This window comes from Epinephelus fuscoguttatus, linkage group LG7 (genome assembly GCF_011397635.1).
Source record: "Epinephelus fuscoguttatus linkage group LG7, E.fuscoguttatus.final_Chr_v1".
NCBI classification, from domain to species: Eukaryota; Metazoa; Chordata; class Actinopteri; order Perciformes; family Serranidae; genus Epinephelus; species Epinephelus fuscoguttatus.
In genome coordinates, this window is record NC_064758.1 from 46,841,013 (window position 1) to 46,858,512 (window position 17,500).

Sequence of the window (17,500 nt, forward strand, 5' to 3'; positions counted from 1 at the left end):
GTGAGGATTAGAATATATGACCTTCACATAATCCGCTCCAAATGAATCTATATTTTTAAAGTCATTACTAAAAGTGTGTGTCATATAAAAACTAAAGTGATGGTCAAAGTTGTCACAGTGAAATTTAAGGTGTGCTGATGGATTCACGTCATCAACTCATGCATTGAGTAACATTACAAGTTAACGTTCCACCTTGGTGAATGTGAATGAATTATTTTTTCTCAGCAGCAAAACTTCCTTTCATTTTATACTTTACTGATGTTTGTAAGAGCTGTGAGTGAGGACGTGTTGGACAGACACAGGTGTGAGCGCTGTTCTGTCTCTGCTGTTGGTTTGTGTTTAAATCACCAGAACCCATTTTAAACTGATTGAACAGAGTTCATAGTGAAAATCAGATCATCAGTAAACTGTTTTTGGCTCCACCCACTGAGGTTTAACTTTTCTGTCTCCAGAGCTCCGCCCCGTACAAACAGTGACAGAAAGCAACACTTCCTGTTTAGTTTCTTTCCTGCCACCTTCATCGTTAATTTAATGTTTTTTAACAATTCAGTCTAAAAATCTGAAAATCTAAGGTTAGTTTTATCGTCCAATTAAAATGAGTAAAACTCACATAGAACAAAACCTCAATTCTTCCTCCTCCTCGTCCTCCTTGTCCTCCACCTGCTCCTCTTCCTCCTCTTCAGGTGACCTCCCAGCGGCCATATTTGTTTTACATGTTGATATTTAGTCTTTCTAACAGTCTGTAAAGACATTAAAGGACCAGTCCGCCATGTTCTTATTGTTACTAAACTCAGACTGAGACGTCAAACACTGTGACATCACTGCTGATGTAACTGTGATGTCATGTCTTTTGTTTTTTATTTTTTTATTTCTTCCACTAACTTGAGTGTTGGTTACCGTGGTGACCGACGGCTTTACTGACAACAGAGCTACAGTTGTACTAACCTGGTGACTGACTACAGTTCCCACCATGCAACACGGCAGCCCTGAAGAGACCACGGCGAGAACATTTTGGATGAAAGACAAAAAAAGAACAAACAAGGATTTTAAAAAAAAAGACTGTGGGAACTCGAACTCTCTTCATGTCTTGTGAGCCAATCAAAAGAGGACGACATGATGATGTCACTGTCACTGATGTTCCATGGAGGACGATGGTTTCCAGTTAAAGCTGAAAAAACCTTTTTTATTTCTTACTGGTGAAAACCATCACACGCCACCGTCCAGTCTCCTTCCTCCTGTACATGCCGTCACTTCCTGTTCACCTGTTTTCACCTGATCTTTCTTTGTTCTTTTCCCATTGTCAGACTTTTCACTGAATCCACCGACCCGTCTGAAGGGTTAAAGTTAGGATGTGTAACTTCAGAGATGTAAAATAGAAGTGTAGAAAAACATGACTGGATTCACACAAGAAGCAAACGTCAGACTTTGCACACGTCTGGTGGTCATGTGACTTCCTGCCTTCGTCATGTGACACAGCACAGATCAGATCTGATCCTCTGTTTTTAAACTTGAATTAAACACATCAGATGTGTGTCAGTGTTTCGATCACCTCTCACACACTCACACTGTCACTAAGGTCCCACTGCTGAAGGGTCTCTGGTGCAGCTCAGTCCCAACGACTGCTGCCTCACTGTGTCATTTCCTGCAGCTCCCACAATGCCTTTCAGCAACACTCTGAGAACAGATAATCACTGTGTCACAAACCGGTGGTGTTTTCTGTCCGCAGGTTGATATCATGCGCATCATCCTCACTGTGACCTCGTCACATGTCCACGTTTGGTCATGGACTTTCCACGTCCACATATGGCGTCCAAGGTACCCTGGGTGTGTTGGTTGTTGACGTTCTGGGACGCCGTGTCAACTTCAGCCTGTTACATGCATTGTCTGTTTTCACAGGAAATGTACAGTTTGATACAGTCTCTTTCAAAATAAAAGCACTTCGTCGCTACACGATGCACACACGTGGTTACGTTTAGCCAACACACTCATGTGTTTACATTTAGCCGACACACACACATGGTTACGTTCAGTGAGGACACCGTGTTACTGGATTGCCACTTTTCTTTAGGAGCATTTTGCCTCCATGGCGAGCTGCTGTCCGTCCATTTGTTTGGGTTTAGCGCTGATCAGTGCATCCTATAATGCTGCATTTCTATTGGTTGATTAGTGGAGGTAGGTGGTAACAGCAACGTTTGATCAGCCTTCGCTCTTTGATTCTGACACCAACAATAGTGACGTGACGCGACGTCCAGTTATCGATGTGAGGAAGAAGACACAGCCTGCACCATGACATCATCACAGTGGTTTGATTCTGACAGTGTCAGAGTGTCGGAGGTGATCACTTCCTTCCTGTGTGAGCTCAGCCGAACGCTCTGCTGTCCGTAGGTTGTTTATTTTTAACCCCTCATGTGTTGGCTCCGCGGTGCTATTCGCTAACAAGAAGCTCCTGGTCGTCTCTGAATGTATCTGTAAATGTTTTGGTGTGTTTTCTAAAGACTCGCACGAGAATCGCACCGTCCTGGACCAGCTGAGACTTCAGGTCAGAGAGTCCTGGTCCTGATCCGGACAGACTCACACACACACACACACACACACACACTGAAGGACAAACTGCTGAGCACTTTGACTGGAGGATGGAGGGATGAATGGACCAATAGAGGATTGGACAGGAAGTGAGGTCACATGATGTGAACCTGCCGTGTGCAGCCAGTTAATACTGATCTAACACACCTGTACAGTCGCCCACTGACCTGAGGACAGTCTCTGGTTTTAGTTTGTGAATAAAGTGCCGAATGAAACATGGACCTGTTTCCTGCTCAGAGTTTGTCTGTCTTTGTGTTTTAATTTGTCAATTGTTTGATCTGTGAATGTTGTCATGTTAAATATAAATGAGGTGGCACGGTGTGCAGTGGTTAGCACCTTCACCTCACAGTAAGAGTGTTCTTGGTTCAGACCCCAGGGTGGGGGAGCCCTTCTGTGTGGAGTTTACATGTTCTCCCTGTGTCAGCGTGGGTTTCCTCCAGGTGCTCTGACATGTTCTCCCTGTGTCAGCGTGGGTTTCCTCCAGGTGCTCCTACATGTTCTCCCTGTGTCAGCGTGGGTTTCCTCCAGGTGCTCTGACATGTTCTCCCCGTGTCAGCGTGGGTTTCCTCCAGGTGCTCTGACATGTTCTCCCCGTGTCAGCGTGGGTTTCCTCCAGGTGCTCCGACATGTTCTCCCTGTGTCAGTGTGGGTTTCCTCCAGGTGCTCCGACATGTTCTCCCTGTGTCAGTGTGGGTTTCCTCCAGGTGCTCCGACATGTTCTCCCTGTGTCAGTGTGGGTTTCCTCCAGGTGCTCCGACATGTTCTCCCTGTGTCAGCGTGGGTTTCCTCCAGGTGCTCTGACATGTTCTCCCTGTGTCAGCGTGGGTTTCCTCCTGTATATATTCATCACCATTAGAACCTAATGATTCAGGTGACACTTGGCGTTTCCTCCTGTGTCACCATCAGGCTGATGGTTGGAACAGAGTCAGTGTTGCCCTGGTTCAAAAAGCAGGATTTTTATTTTTTATTTTTTTGATTATTACAGAAAATAAACTCTGAGACAAATGTTTATGATTCTTACAGGTTTTATTCAGCACGATATTTTTTACTTATGAATATCAGGTTTATGATTATAGAAACGTAAATGTGTGTTTATATGTGTGTCGTCATGGTAACTGTTTTGTTGGATACCTTCATGGTTTGTTAAAGAAGTCAACACATCGTTCATCAAACACCAAAAGGTATTTATTTTTCTTTTCTTGTCACTACACTGAAGCTTTGAGTCAGAAACATGGACTCCAGTAAAACACACATGTGCAGCCACATACAGTCTGAAGACAGGCACCCTGACCCTTTGTCACCACCAGGGGGCAGAAGACCTGGAGTTTCATCATGTAAAGAAGCTGTGGCTAAATGTTAACAGACAGGTGTGGATCATAAGATGATGGGCCACAGACATGCAGAGGGCTCCACCACCTCCACTACGCCTGAGCAACCACACAGACCTCGGAGCTGTCACACCTGTCTGATGTCATTTTGTGTCTTTGACCTCTTGTCCACCAACATGAAATGGGTTTCGTGCAGCTTTACTCACCTAAATATTAACATGAATATGAAAACAATTTAGGTTGTTAGTTTGTACATTTGGTTCCCAGAGGGAACCTGAGGTGTTACTGTGATGTCATCAGTGGGCGTGTCATGTTCTACAGGTTAGAGAGAGAGGACGGAGAAGTCAGGTAAAGAACTGTCTTCTAATCATCAATATTTGATTCATAAAAACAAATATGTGTAATAAAACAACACAGAGCTCGATGTGATCTGCTGTCATGTTCTTACTATGTATGTTCTGTGCCTTGTAGGCCCGTTCAGTAACCCCTGATGTCAGAGCATCATCCCTTTGTTTGTTTGTTTGTTTTGGAAACAGCTGACTGTAGTGGTGAGAGCCTGATGGACTCAATGTGCTGTTGAAACAAAGCTAGGCGCTAACAGAGTGTCAGACTGTTGTCAGTATGTTCTGACACATGTTTACATCACTGTCCTTAACGTATTAAAAACATCATGTAAATATAATGTAGCTCATATAAACACAGCCACTGTCTCTGCAGCAGTCGTTAGTCACTTCCTGTCCGGTCGTCTTAACTTCCTCCACCGCTCTCACATCCACAACAACCCTCAACTATTTCAGCAACAAGCAGCAAAGATTTCACTGAGAATGAGGAAGAGGAGAAGAAGATGATCAGGGTCAGTGTCCATGTTTGGTGCAGACTGAGTCTGTGCTGGTATGTACTGCCTCCAGGAAATAGCCACAGCCATGTATCCCACTGATAAATGCTGTCTCCTCCTCAAAGCTTTTTTATATTTGATGAACAGACAGTGATCGAAGATAACATCATGTTCTCCCCTTTGGAGCTGAACACACACACACACACACACTGCTGAGACTGCGCAGGATTGTATCGTACTCACACTGCAGCTGACACCAGCGCTCGTACGTACTCGCTGCCCTCGCCACTTCCTGTACAAGCCTAACAGCTTTACAGTGGAGAAACACTGAAACATGATTACATACAGAAGCTGATACATCAGACTGAAACACAGCAACCAAACGCCACACAAACAGCAGACACACACTGACGGTGTGTGAGGAGGAGGCGGAGCTTCACTCAGCGATCTGCAAACAAAACAGGAAGTTAGAAATGCTCAACGTTAACCGTACAAACACACAGTATCAGTAGCGTCTGACTGTGACTCACCATGGCGACCTTGCTGGTCTGTTCGCGGACTCGGATCCGCAGCTTGTTGACGGTCGTCTCGGCCATGTCGGCTCTCTCCTCAGCGTCGTCCAGCTCATGTTGGACTTTCCTGAAACGCACCGTGGTGGAGCTCACCTGCTCCTCCTGGTGGACAAACAGAGGAAAGACAGCTTTAAACCTGCAGTCATTTCTTTCTTTAGCCACCTGGGGGCAGCAGAAACAAGCTGTGAACATAACATTGAAATATCAGCATGTTTTATGTCTCAGGGACTGACAGGAACGTTAGAGAGCGCTGCGGCAGAGAATCAGGCTGTGATGTCACCACTGTCACTGACAGACTGTTATTCTGAGTGTCTGACAACATGATGACAGGATCCCTACAGAGATGGAGCTTTGAGTTAAAGAGTCAGATCCTTTTTGTTTAACCAGAAATCATCATCACCAAACCCTCCAGACTCCATTTAGATAATCAGTCATGTTAGCCTGTATAGATCCAGCACTGTCTTCACATCTTACCTGTGAATTAAGGGTTAATTTCAGCCACACCAGAGCTGGTGATTGTTGGAACAGTGAAGAGACGAACCAAAATAATTTCTGTGCATCTTCTTTAGTTTCTGTCGACTGTGAATGAAGTGAGTCTTATAAAGATAAAATGTTTATTTAAATGGAGTCTGGTAGGTTTGGAGATTTAAGACAGGTGGAGCAAAGTGTAATGACCCCTCCACTCCACTAGATGTCCCTGCGTCCTGGTGCTGCTGTTTCTAACTGTGTGCTGCAGGTGTTGAAGGAGGGTCGTCTGTTGGATGAGCTCCACCTGAACCAGCTGTGCTCTGCCAACAAACACCTGTCACCCCCTGCAGTCGCCCTGTCCTCCCTCACAGACACAACTGCTCTGCCTCCTGGTTGTTCCAGACATTTCCACACATGGCTGATGACTGACTGACCCTGTGGTAAACTGGTCTGTTCCTCCATCGTGTGTGTGACCTATGTCATCTCACTTTATTGTGATGATGTCACAGTGATGAAGACTCACAGCGTTCTCTGCTTGTCTCTTGTAGCTCTTAACTTTGGTCTGAAGCTTTTCAATGAGCTCCTGCATCGTCAGCAGAGTCTTCCTGTCCTCCTCTGTCTGCAGGAACACAAGGAGAACCGTCACAACACAGAACCATTAGAACCATCAGAACGTGTGTATGACGTGGACAGAAGCAGCAGCTGGGCGCTGTGAGGTCATCACACCTGGTACGTCAGCTCTTTGACTCTCTTCTCGTAGCGACGGACTCCTTTCTGATACTCCTCGCTCTTCTTCTGCTCCATCAGCAGCTCCGTCTGCAGCTCCCTCACCTGCACACAGACAGGTAAAGACAGGTAAAGATACAGTCCTCCATCACTACATCCTCTCGTCAGCTTTAACAGTGATGTCAGGATCACAGGAGGCTTCTCATCTGAACATGTCATCAGCTGTAGCAGGAATTAGACAGCCGACAAAATTAAATTCTTTCCGGTGTGTCCAGGATTGGACAGTTTTCCCACACTTAATAAACATGTCATTCGGTTTGGGATCATTCAGGCTCTTTTATGTCATCGGGGTGTTTTCCACTGACAATAATTTGTCCCCTCTCTGACGAGTGTGATTAAGCTCAACATGTAATGATTTCTAACTGATGACTAATGAAACCAAATGTCATTTCACCTCATTACCTGCAGGTTAACATTATTTTTCTTTTATCAAAATGCTCCTTGGTCAAATATGTACACACGAGTAAAGATTTTAACAGTTAGAATAAAATGCCATTATTGTTACCATGGTTGTGACTTTATGTCTAATGACACTTATAAAACAGACGGACGACTGCACGCACATCTGAGGACGGATAGATATTCTAAATGAACTTTCTATTTGGCCACTTTTATGATGACTGAGTTCTAGGCTTTGATTGAGCTTCTTTTTATCAGCCAGATCTGGAAATAATATCGATAAATACATAGGCTATATAAATAAATAATATAGATAATCTAGATCTAGAAACCAGGTGTTGTTTATATTGAAATGAAAAATCAGGTGCTGCAGCTGCAGAGAGAGGACAGGTAACAATATCTGTCCAGGTTTCTTTGAATGGAAGTCCATATTGTGTATTGTGTCCAGGGCACTCTGACTGAAAGGCAAAACAATTTTTATTAATACAACTGACGAATTCACATCAGCATGAGGATTTTTACTTCTACTCAGCCTCGGATGCTTTTAAACCAACACTACTGACGTCCATTAAAATAAAATGAACGGTCTTGTTTTGCTCTGTATACTTTTGATATTAACAGAAAGAAAAACAGAAAATTGAGTTGACAGATAAACAAAGCTGAATATTTAAGCTAGATATCATCCAGACAGTGATGATGGTTATCATGTGAAATAACTACTGTGAGTCTCATTAAACCCGACCACCAGCTCACATGGGTTTATTTGGATGTTATCTCTGAACAAAGAATAAACTTCTGATGAGCGTCCTGCTTTTCCTCCAGAGTGTCTGAACTGTCTTTGATTTTATTGGAAGCAAGTTTTACTGGATTTTGACCAACAACATGGATCATGGATGAATCTTTGGTTCAAGGTCAGCAAATAAATCCACAACAACTTCCTCACTGCTTCACTTCCTCACTGCTTCACTGCTTCACTTCCTCACTGCGTCTCTGCTTCACTTCCTCACTGCTTCACTTCCTCGCTGATTCACTGCTTCGCTTCCTCAATGCTTCACTGCTTCACTTCCTCGCTGATTCACTGCTTCACTTCCTCACTGCTTCACTGCTTCACTTCCTCACTGCTTCTCTGCTTCACTTCCTCACTGCTTCACTGCTTCACTTCCTCACTGCTTCACTACTTCACTTCCTCACTGCTTCACTTCCTCACTGCTTCTCTGCTTCACTTCCTCACTGCTTCACTTCCTCGCTGATTCACAGCTTCACTTCCTCACTGCTTCACTGCTTCACTTCCTCACTGCTTCACTACTTCACTTCCTCACTTCCTCACTGCTTCACTTCCTCACTGCTTCACTACTTCACTTCCTCGCTGATTCACTGCTTCACTTCCTCACTGCCTCACTGCTTCACTTCCTCACTGCTTCTCTGCTTCACTTCCTCACTGCTTCACTGCTTCACTACTTCATTTCCTCGCTGATTCACTTCTTAACTTCCTCACTGCTTCACGTCCTCACTGCTTCACTTCCTCACTGCTTCACTACTTCACTTCCTCACTGCTTCACTGCTTCACTACTTCACTTCCTTACTGATTCACAGCTTAACTTTCTCACTGCTTCACTTCCTCACTGCTTCACTGCTTCGTGTCCTCACTGCTTCACTTCCTCACTGTTTCACTGCTTCACTTCCTCACTGTTTCACTGACTCACTTCCTCACTGCTTCTCTGCTTCACTTCCTCACTGTTTCACTGCTTCACTTCCTCACTGCTTCACTTCCTCGCTGATTCACTGCTTCACTTCCTCACTGCTTCACTACTTCACTTCCTCACTGATTCACTGCTTCACTTCCTCACTGCTTCATGTCCTCACTGCTTCACTTCCTCACTGTTTCACTTCCTCACTGCTTCACGACCTCACTGCTTCACTTCCTCACTGTTTCACTTCCTCACTGCTTCACTTCCTCACTGCTTCACTGCTTCACTTCCTCACTGCTTCACTTCCTCACTTCCTCACTGCTTCACTGTTTCACTTCCTCACTGCTTCACTTCCTCACTGGTTCACTGCTTCGCTTCCTCACTGCTTCACTTCCTCACTGCTTCACTTCTTTGCTTCCTCACTGCTTCACTTCCTCACTGTTTCACTTCCTCACTTCCTAACTGCTTCACTTCCTCACTGCTTCACTGCTTCACTTCCTCACTGCTTCACTGTTTCACTTCCTCACTTCCTCACTGCTTCACTTCCTCACTGCTTCACTGCTTCGCTTCCTCACTGCTTCACTTCTTTGCTTCCTCACTGCTTCACTTCCTCACTGTTTCACTTCCTCACTTCCTCACTGCTTCACTTCCTCACTGTTTCACTGCTTCACTTCCTCACTGCTTCACTTCCTCGCTGATTCACTGCTTCACTTCCTCACTGCTTCACAACTTCACTTCCTCACTGATTCACTGCTTCACTTCCTCACTGCTTCACGTCCTCACTGCTTCACTTCCTCACTGTTTCACTTCCTCACTGCTTCACGACCTCACTGCTTCACTTCCTCACTGTTTCACTTCCTCACTGCTTCACTTCCTCACTGCTTCACTGCTTCACTTCCTCACTGCTTCACTTCCTCGCTGCTTCACTACTTCACTTACTCGCTGCTTCACTTCCTCACTGCTTCACTTCCTCACTTCCTCACTGCTTCACTGTTTCACTTCCTCACTGCTTCACTTCCTCACTTCCTCACTGCTTCACTGTTTCACTTCCTCACTTCCTCACTGCTTCACTTCCTCACTGCTTCACTGCTTCGCTTCCTCACTGCTTCACTTCTTTGCTTCCTCACTGCTTCACTTCCTCACTGCTTCACTTCCTCACTGTTTCACTTCCTCACTGCTTCACTTCCTCACTGCTTCACTGCTTCACTTCCTCACTGCTTCACTTCCTCGCTGCTTCACTACTTCACTTACTCGCTGCTTCACTTCCTCACTGCTTCACTTCCTCACTTCCTCACTGCTTCACTGTTTCACTTCCTCACTGCTTCACTTCCTCACTTCCTCACTGCTTCACTGTTTCACTTCCTCACTTCCTCACTGCTTCACTTCCTCACTGCTTCACTGCTTCGCTTCCTCACTGCTTCACTGCTTCGCTTCCTCACTGCTTCACTTCTTTGCTTCCTCACTGCTTCACTTCCTCACTGCTTCACTAATTCACTTCCTCGCTGCTTCACTTCCTCAATTCCTCACTTCCTCACTGCTTCACTTCCTCACTGCTTCACGTCTTCACTGGTCAGTGTCTGAGGTCTCTGCAGATCATCAACCAACCTCAGCGCCGTGGTTTTGACTCAGACTCTCAGACAGTAATGTACCAACCAGACACCAGCTGTAGAGACACTGTGGAGGATTTTTTACTCACTCTTGTCTCCAGTTTATGAATCTGTTTCTTTCCTCCCTTCAGCGCCATCTGCTCCGTCTCGTCCAGTTTGATCTGCAGCTCTGTGACAGAGACACAGTGTTAGCATCAACCTGCAGTATCTCAGGTTGTCCGTCCAGCAGCTCAGCTCATTCATCGTGTTTGTTTCGTACCTTTGACTGTTGAGATCATGTTGTTCTTCATCCTCTCCATCATACTGCTGCTGTCCTGCTCCTTCTTCAGCTCCTCCGCCATAAGAGCTGCCTGATCAACAACACACAGAAGGTTCAGGTAAGAGCAGCGGTATGACCTCACATCCTCCCAACGACACATGAGAGGGTTAAAACCCAACAACACAGGAAACACCATCAGAAACAGGAAACAGCTCAGAGGTCAGAGGTCAGGACTGACATCAGTGATGGCCTTCTTGGCCTTCTCCTCAGCACTGTGGCTCTCCTGCATGGCGTCGTCCACCTCTCCTGTCAGCACCGACAGATCCGCCTCCAGCTTCTTCTTCTGGTTCATCAGACCTGAGTTCTGAAACAGGAAATGAGTCCATCAGTCAGTTTGACATTAAGTCAGTCCCTCCATAAGTCTGTCATGTTATAGTTAACCTGTATCTGTGTGTGTGTGTGTGTGTGTGTGTGTGTGTGTGTGTGTTGTGTACCTGTGTGGAGAGCAGGTTAACTCTCTCTGTGACCTCCACTAGCTCATGTTCAGCCATCTTGCGGACGCGGTCGGTTTGTTCCAGGACTTCACGCAGCTCCTCCTCCTCGGCCGTCATCAACGTACAACGTCGCTCCAACAGTGTGATCTGTTCTTTGAGCTGATGGGCTAAATTAAGTTTATCCTCCAGTTCCACCTGATGCTCTTTGACCTATCAGAGGACAGAACACAGTGACGTCAGTTTAAACACTCTGTCACATCACATGAGAAGAGACGCTACATATCTGGAACTAGAGAAAGATTTAAAGAGGGCCTGTTGTTCTCATTCTCTTCTCAGGTTCAGACCTGTATTTTGGGTTTTTGATGGAACACATTTTAATATTCTATAAACACTTTGTTCTTCTTGTCCAGTCTGAGACGCTCTATGTTGGTGCCTGTCTCTTTAAGAACCCCTCCTGAAACTGCCCAGTCTGATCTGATTGGTCAGTGCTTCTCAGACCCGGACCTTGATCAGGTGAGACTTCCTGTATTTGTAGGTGTCTGATGATCAGGTGAGTCTACCTGTGTCTGTAGGTGTCTGATGATCAGGTGAGTCTACCTATGTCTGTAGGTGTCTGATGATCAGGTGAATCTACCTGTGTCTGTAGGTGTCTGATGATCAGGTGAGACTACCTGTGTCTGTAGGTGTCTGATGAGCCTCTGGCTCTCGGCTGCCTGTCTGTTGGCATGTCCCAGCTGCAGCTCCATCTCGTTCAGGTCAGCCTCCATCTTCTTCTTCAGACGAACGGCCTCGCTGCGACTACGAACCTCCGCCTCCAAACTGGCCTGCATGGTGTCCAGGGAGCGCTGGTGGTTCCGCCTGGTGGACAGTGCTGGTATTACTGCCTGAATTTGTGCATTCTGCTATGGTTAGTTGGACGATTTAAAGTTCTGTTCTCTGGTGTTACTCTGGCCTCTGGCTGACTGTTGTGCTTCCGCTACATCTGAGTGTGTTATCTAAAACATCCTGGGGTACCTGAGGTTGTCGATCTCTTCATCTTTCTCTGCGATCTTGCGCTCGATCTCAGTCCTTATCTGCTGCAGCTCCATCTGAAATCTCAAGGTCTTACTCTCCTCGTGCTCCAGAGTCCCCTGATGATGAGTCAGTGGGTACAGTAGTTCAGTAAACACTTCAGGGGGTACAGAGTTGACAGGTATCTACAACAGGTGAGTCATTTACCTCGGCTTCCTCCAGAGCTGCTCTGATGTCACTCTTCTCCACATCCAGGATCTTCTTCAGTCTCTCCAGCTCGTAGATGGTCTTCCCTCCCTGACTGATCTGATCTGCCAGGTCCAGGATCTCCTCTGGAGTCAAACACAGTCAGTTTGTCAGATAATCACAATATGAATTCAGGTCTATAACAGTTTCGTCTCACTTTTAACTGTTGGTATCAAGTCTGATCCACAGCTTAGTCACAGTGATTTAGAGGTGTTCACTTTGATCACAGATTTTTATGGACTTTCAAATGGACCACAGGTCGGTGCTCTGGTCTGATGTCAGCTGTGAAACTGTCTGAAACACTGAGCCATGGAAAATATTACAAACAATCAGATTCAAGATCTGTGGCCGGTTGCATAAAGCATTTAAAGATTTTCCTGTAACTCCGAATTAAGGTGTCCTTTAAAAAAACGGTTGCACAAAACAACTTCAGGTCCTCTCCTGAACGTCACCATAAGTTTTTCTCCTTATCTTGGTCTCATACTTAAGGAATTGCTTAAAGTTCATAATACCATTGCACAGAGGACCTCAGCAACTAAAGTAAGGAAAAAAACGCGAGGTACCTCTGACTGCATCTTAACGGCAACATGGGACTCAACTTTCCGAAGCTGAACTCTTCCAGCCCCGTTACAGTGAATGCTTGCTTTGTAGTTTTATGCAACAGGATCTTTCGAGTCAGATATTGTCGGGGCATTTCATGTACACAAAATTATGGCGTACCAAATCATTCACCGAGTGTCACCGACCCTCACCTGTCTGCTGAACACCATAGTGAAGGTCCTGTCCCAGCAAGAGAAGGATGAGGTAGCGATAACAGGTCGGCCATCACAAGCACAAGTGCAAGCAAACAAACATTCTCCATGGAAACAGTTTAATTTTACTGCTGTAAAATCTCTTTCAGTGCAATAAATAATGAAATGTCTTTCCTTGACTACAGAAACCTTTTGAGAGATTCTGTGCAACACCTTGAAGTAATTTCCTCACCGAAGGAAAAACTAATCTCTACGTGCCAAATTTAAGGTGCGTTGTGCAGCCGGCCCCCCGAACTTTAAAATAACTGAAGTGATGTACGTACGTGGCTGCTGTGAGTGAAAAGGACAGACAGACAGACAGACAGACAGAGTACCCTGCAGGTTCTTGTTCTCTCGTCTGACTGTCTCCAGATGGTCGAGAGCTTCTTCATAGCTGTTCTTCAGTTTGAAGAGTTCGGTGCTCAGACTGCGCGACTCTCTCTGCGACGCCTCCAGGTCCGTCTGACTCTCCTCGAACTTCAGCTTCCAGTCACTTAACAACTGCATCAAACAACAAAAGCAAACTTGTTGCTGAACGTATCGTGCCGTCCTCCACGTCCACAGGTGATGAGCACTGCAGGTGAGACTGTGTTGAGGTACAGGGCCGGTGTGGCTGACTGACCTTGTCGAAGTTGCGTTGCCTCTTGTCCAGAGCCAGAGCAGCAGCGTTGGTTCGTTCCAGTTCAACCATCAGGTCTTCTATCTCCGTCTGCAGACTGTGTTTGGTTTTCTCCAGTGAGGAACACTTGGCGTTAGACGTTTCCACGGCCTCCTCGGCTGTCTGAAGTTTGACGGCCAACTTCTTTCTACAAACAGCAGCAGCGTGTAGTTAAAGGGACAGTTCACCCTAAACTGAATAACAGTTGTAGCCGCAGTGACTTTCTTACTTGGCGTCCTCCAGCTCCTCGATCCTCAGCACAGCGTCAGTCTCATACTTGGCTCTCCACTGAACCACCTGTCCATTGGCTTTGGACAGCTCCCTCTGCAGCTCCGCCTTGAACTCCTGCTCCTCCTCCAGCTGCTCTCTGAGCAGACTGCAGTCATGACGGGACGCTTGCACTGCGTGAGCCAGTGCCACACGAGCCTGAAGGACACGCATGTACACAGTAACCATCGCAGCTCACACAGATCAGATCTGTCGTATGCTGTAAAGCCCTGTGAGGCAAATTGTTATTTCTGATATTGGTCTGTATAAATAAAATTGATTGAATTGATTGATTGAGATCTGTATTCATCTGTGAGTCTGAATGGATCCTGAGCAGAGTCAGGAGCAGCAGATAAAGATGGAGGTCAGTCTCACCTTGGTCTCCTCCTCCAGCTGCTTCTTCAGGTCTTCAGAGTTTTGGCAAAGCCCCACCTTGGAGCGCTGCAGCTGACCAATCATAGCGTCTCGTTCCTCCAGACGACGGCTGTACTCAACTAGAGGAACAAGAGAAGAAGTTGAGAGCAGGTCAGTCGAACTCTCAGTGTCAGATCTCGTGTTCATAACCTGAGAATTATATTTAATCCTTTAGAACAGAGCTCCTGCAGGAGACTGTTGTTGTTGTCTGCATGAAACCAGAGCAGGTAGAACAGTCTGTCTTCTATGTCATCGCCTTGGACGCTCACACTCTTCATATAAAAATCAGAATCATAAAATCATATCACAAAAGCTAACTAAACTAACTTCTGGAGTGTTAACAAGTATTTTGTTTATGTTTCTGCCTTTAAATATTTTGCATCAAAATGTTTGGTGTTTTGATTTAGCAAAATATTGTTTAAAAAAAGTCTACTTTTTGTATTATTTTTAAATGACATTTTTTTTATACTTTAATAAATGATCCTGGTCTATATACCTCCATGACCTCTGAGCTCAGGTCATACAGATTTTAGTGACATGAGGCATTTAAAAGCACTCCAGGAAATGACATCACAATGAGCTATGGGCACTGGTGGTTCAAAGAGTTAAGATGAATTCTTTACCCTCGAGCCTTCGAGGTATGAACCCATGAATTCATGCTCTCATTGACTCGTGCTGGATATCAGAAGTGTGCATTTTTATTACTTTGTGTGTGTGTGTGTGTGTGTGTGTGTGTGTGTGTATGAGTGTGTGTGTGTCGTACCGCTCTCTGCGAGCGCTCGAGCTTTCTGAGCAGAGACCTCATTCAGCTGTCTCTGCAGCTCGTCGGCTCGGCTCCTGGTGTCATTCAGCTGGTCCTCAAATGTCCTACACATCTTCTCCACAGTGCCCTGCACACACACACACACACACACACACACACACACACACACACACGCATGCACGCACACACAAAGCAGCCATATCAACTGATGTCTGATTGTAAACGTGTACACAGTTTGGGGAATATCTTATTTGCCCAGTGCACTGCTGTGAGCCGCTGAGGGGCAAAGTGACAAAGTGTTGGTCTTTGATGACCTGGGAATGAGAATGGGTTGAGTGTTTCTTTAAACAGGAGTCTGACCTTGTTCCTGGTCAGTTGCTCCACGTTAGCAGCCAGGTCATCAGCCTCCAACCTGATCTCCACCTTCTCCTTCTCCAGTTTCTGTTTGACTCTCTGCAGAGCGTCGATCTGCTCACTCAGCTCCGCCACCATGTCCGAGTGTTTCTTCCTCAGAGTGGCGGCCGTCGCCTCATGGTGAAGCCCTGCCTCCTCTAGCTCCCGTCGCATCTTCAGAAAGTCAGCCTCCCTTTTCCTGTTTGACATGAAGGGAGTTCTGTTTAGGTAAATACACCGTCAGTTATTACAGTTCACCCAGATGAACCAAAGTTCACTGTCCAACAGCTGCTGAGATATCTGAAACCGTTTGAGTTGGAGTAGATTTGATGATGGTGATGATGGTGATGGTGATGATGGTGATGGTGATGATGATGATGGTGATGATGATGGTGATGGTGATGATGATGGTGATGATGGTGATGGTGATGATGGTGATGATGGTGATGATGATGGTGATGATGGTGATGGTGATGATGGTGATGATGGTGATGGTGATGATGGTGATGGTGATGGTGATGATGATGATGATGATGGTGATGATGACCTGTTGAGGGCTATCTGAGCAGCAGATGCTCCTCCCGCCTCCTCCAGTTTCTCTCCCAGCTCCTCCAGCTCTCTGCTTATGTCGTTCCTTTGACGTTCAGCTTTGGAGCGCCACGCCCGCTCTGCCTCCAGCGCCTCCTCCAGCTCCTCGACACGAGTCTGAGGGAGCGATGACAGAACACAGTGATGAAGAGGAAGATGAGAAAGCTAAAGAAAGTCCTACTGTGGATCAGTCTGACCAACCTGAAGCTCTTTAATCTTCTTCTGAAGCTGAGACACCAAACTCTGCTCGTCCTCCAGTTTGGACTGAAGCTGACTCGACTCAAAGTCTTTCCTTCAGTAGACATGGACAGAGACAGACAGAGACAGGAAGACACAGAATAGGAAATGACATCATCTAAAAACCAGCAAAGAGGAATCACCCCATCAGTACAGATAAACCTTAGAGACAACCAGCTCCAGATGTGGAGCTCTTACTTCTTCAGTCTGTCCTCCAGCTCTGTCTTCTGGTTCTCCATGTCCCTCACTGAGTCCATGGACAGCTTCAGATCCCCCTCCAGCTTCCGTTTGATTCGTTCCACTTCCATCCGAGCCTTCTTCTCCTGCTCCAAGGAGCTTTCTACCTGCAGGGAACAGAGGGAGAATGGGCTGTCAGGAACCAGGAACCATCTCAGAGAACAGAGTACTTTGACTTTGAAGTGTACCAGAACTTTATAAGACCTGTATGTAGGGTTCTACTTTAATGTTTCCCTCATCTGTGAATTAAAACCTTTAGGAAGTTCTCAAGGAGGTCTGGGTTGTCTCTTCTGAGGTTTTCAGGGTCCTTCAGGAGGTTCATGGGTCATTAGGAGGTTTCAAAGTTACATAAGGTGGTTCTTATGGTCACTGAATATGTTCTTAGGGCTTTTTGAGTTGTTCTTGTGATCCTTCAGGAAGGTTCAGGGATCTTGGTTGCTTGTCTGACTCATTGGACATAGGCTGTGGGTACAGGTCTGACATGGGCCAGGTATTTCAGCAGGTACTCTCCTCCCCTTCCACTGTCTGTGTGCTATCGTTCTGCAGGAGCACCACTGTTGCATCCTAGACTCAGCACCGCCAGAGACTACTGATGATATAGTGGTTCCACACCTTTCCTCAGCACTGACACAAACTTGTGGACACAGGTCTGACTATGCAGTGGCCCTCTAGGACATTCTGGGGGTCATTGATGAGGTTCTAGAGGTCATTTAGGTGGTCTGTCTGGTCAATGAGGAAGTTCCAGGGTTTCTGTAAATGGTTCTAGTGGTGCATTAGGTCTTTGTAGTGGTCCATAAGGAGGTTTAGCTTGTTCTGGTGGTTTTTATGGTCATTCTGGTGTGATCCAGTGGAACCTTTAGGAGGTTCAAGGGGTCC

The 17,500-nt window shown here is 46.0% G+C and overlaps 1 protein-coding gene across 1 annotated transcript in view; it reads right to left on the reverse strand.

The window, feature by feature from the left end:
• Window positions 1-3,653: 3,653 nt before the first annotated feature.
• The window catches only part of LOC125892425 (myosin-7B-like), a 35,638-nt gene continuing 21,791 nt past the window's right edge, over window positions 3,654-17,500 (reverse strand). Inside the window, exons 27-46 of the mRNA XM_049582440.1 lie at window positions 16,586-16,731; window positions 16,352-16,442; window positions 16,110-16,267; window positions 15,530-15,761; window positions 15,170-15,296; window positions 14,368-14,486; window positions 13,955-14,151; window positions 13,690-13,873; window positions 13,403-13,568; window positions 12,238-12,362; window positions 12,034-12,149; window positions 11,691-11,877; window positions 11,020-11,229; window positions 10,764-10,889; window positions 10,526-10,616; window positions 10,356-10,435; window positions 6,513-6,617; window positions 6,310-6,405; window positions 5,277-5,420; window positions 3,654-5,194 (exon numbers count right to left, since the gene is read on the reverse strand). Coding sequence (XP_049438397.1) covers window positions 5,183-5,194; window positions 5,277-5,420; window positions 6,310-6,405; window positions 6,513-6,617; window positions 10,356-10,435; window positions 10,526-10,616; window positions 10,764-10,889; window positions 11,020-11,229; window positions 11,691-11,877; window positions 12,034-12,149; window positions 12,238-12,362; window positions 13,403-13,568; window positions 13,690-13,873; window positions 13,955-14,151; window positions 14,368-14,486; window positions 15,170-15,296; window positions 15,530-15,761; window positions 16,110-16,267; window positions 16,352-16,442; window positions 16,586-16,731 — 2,712 coding nt within the window. The 3' untranslated portion in view covers window positions 3,654-5,182. The remainder of the gene's footprint in view (window positions 5,195-5,276; window positions 5,421-6,309; window positions 6,406-6,512; window positions 6,618-10,355; window positions 10,436-10,525; window positions 10,617-10,763; window positions 10,890-11,019; window positions 11,230-11,690; window positions 11,878-12,033; window positions 12,150-12,237; window positions 12,363-13,402; window positions 13,569-13,689; window positions 13,874-13,954; window positions 14,152-14,367; window positions 14,487-15,169; window positions 15,297-15,529; window positions 15,762-16,109; window positions 16,268-16,351; window positions 16,443-16,585; window positions 16,732-17,500) is intronic.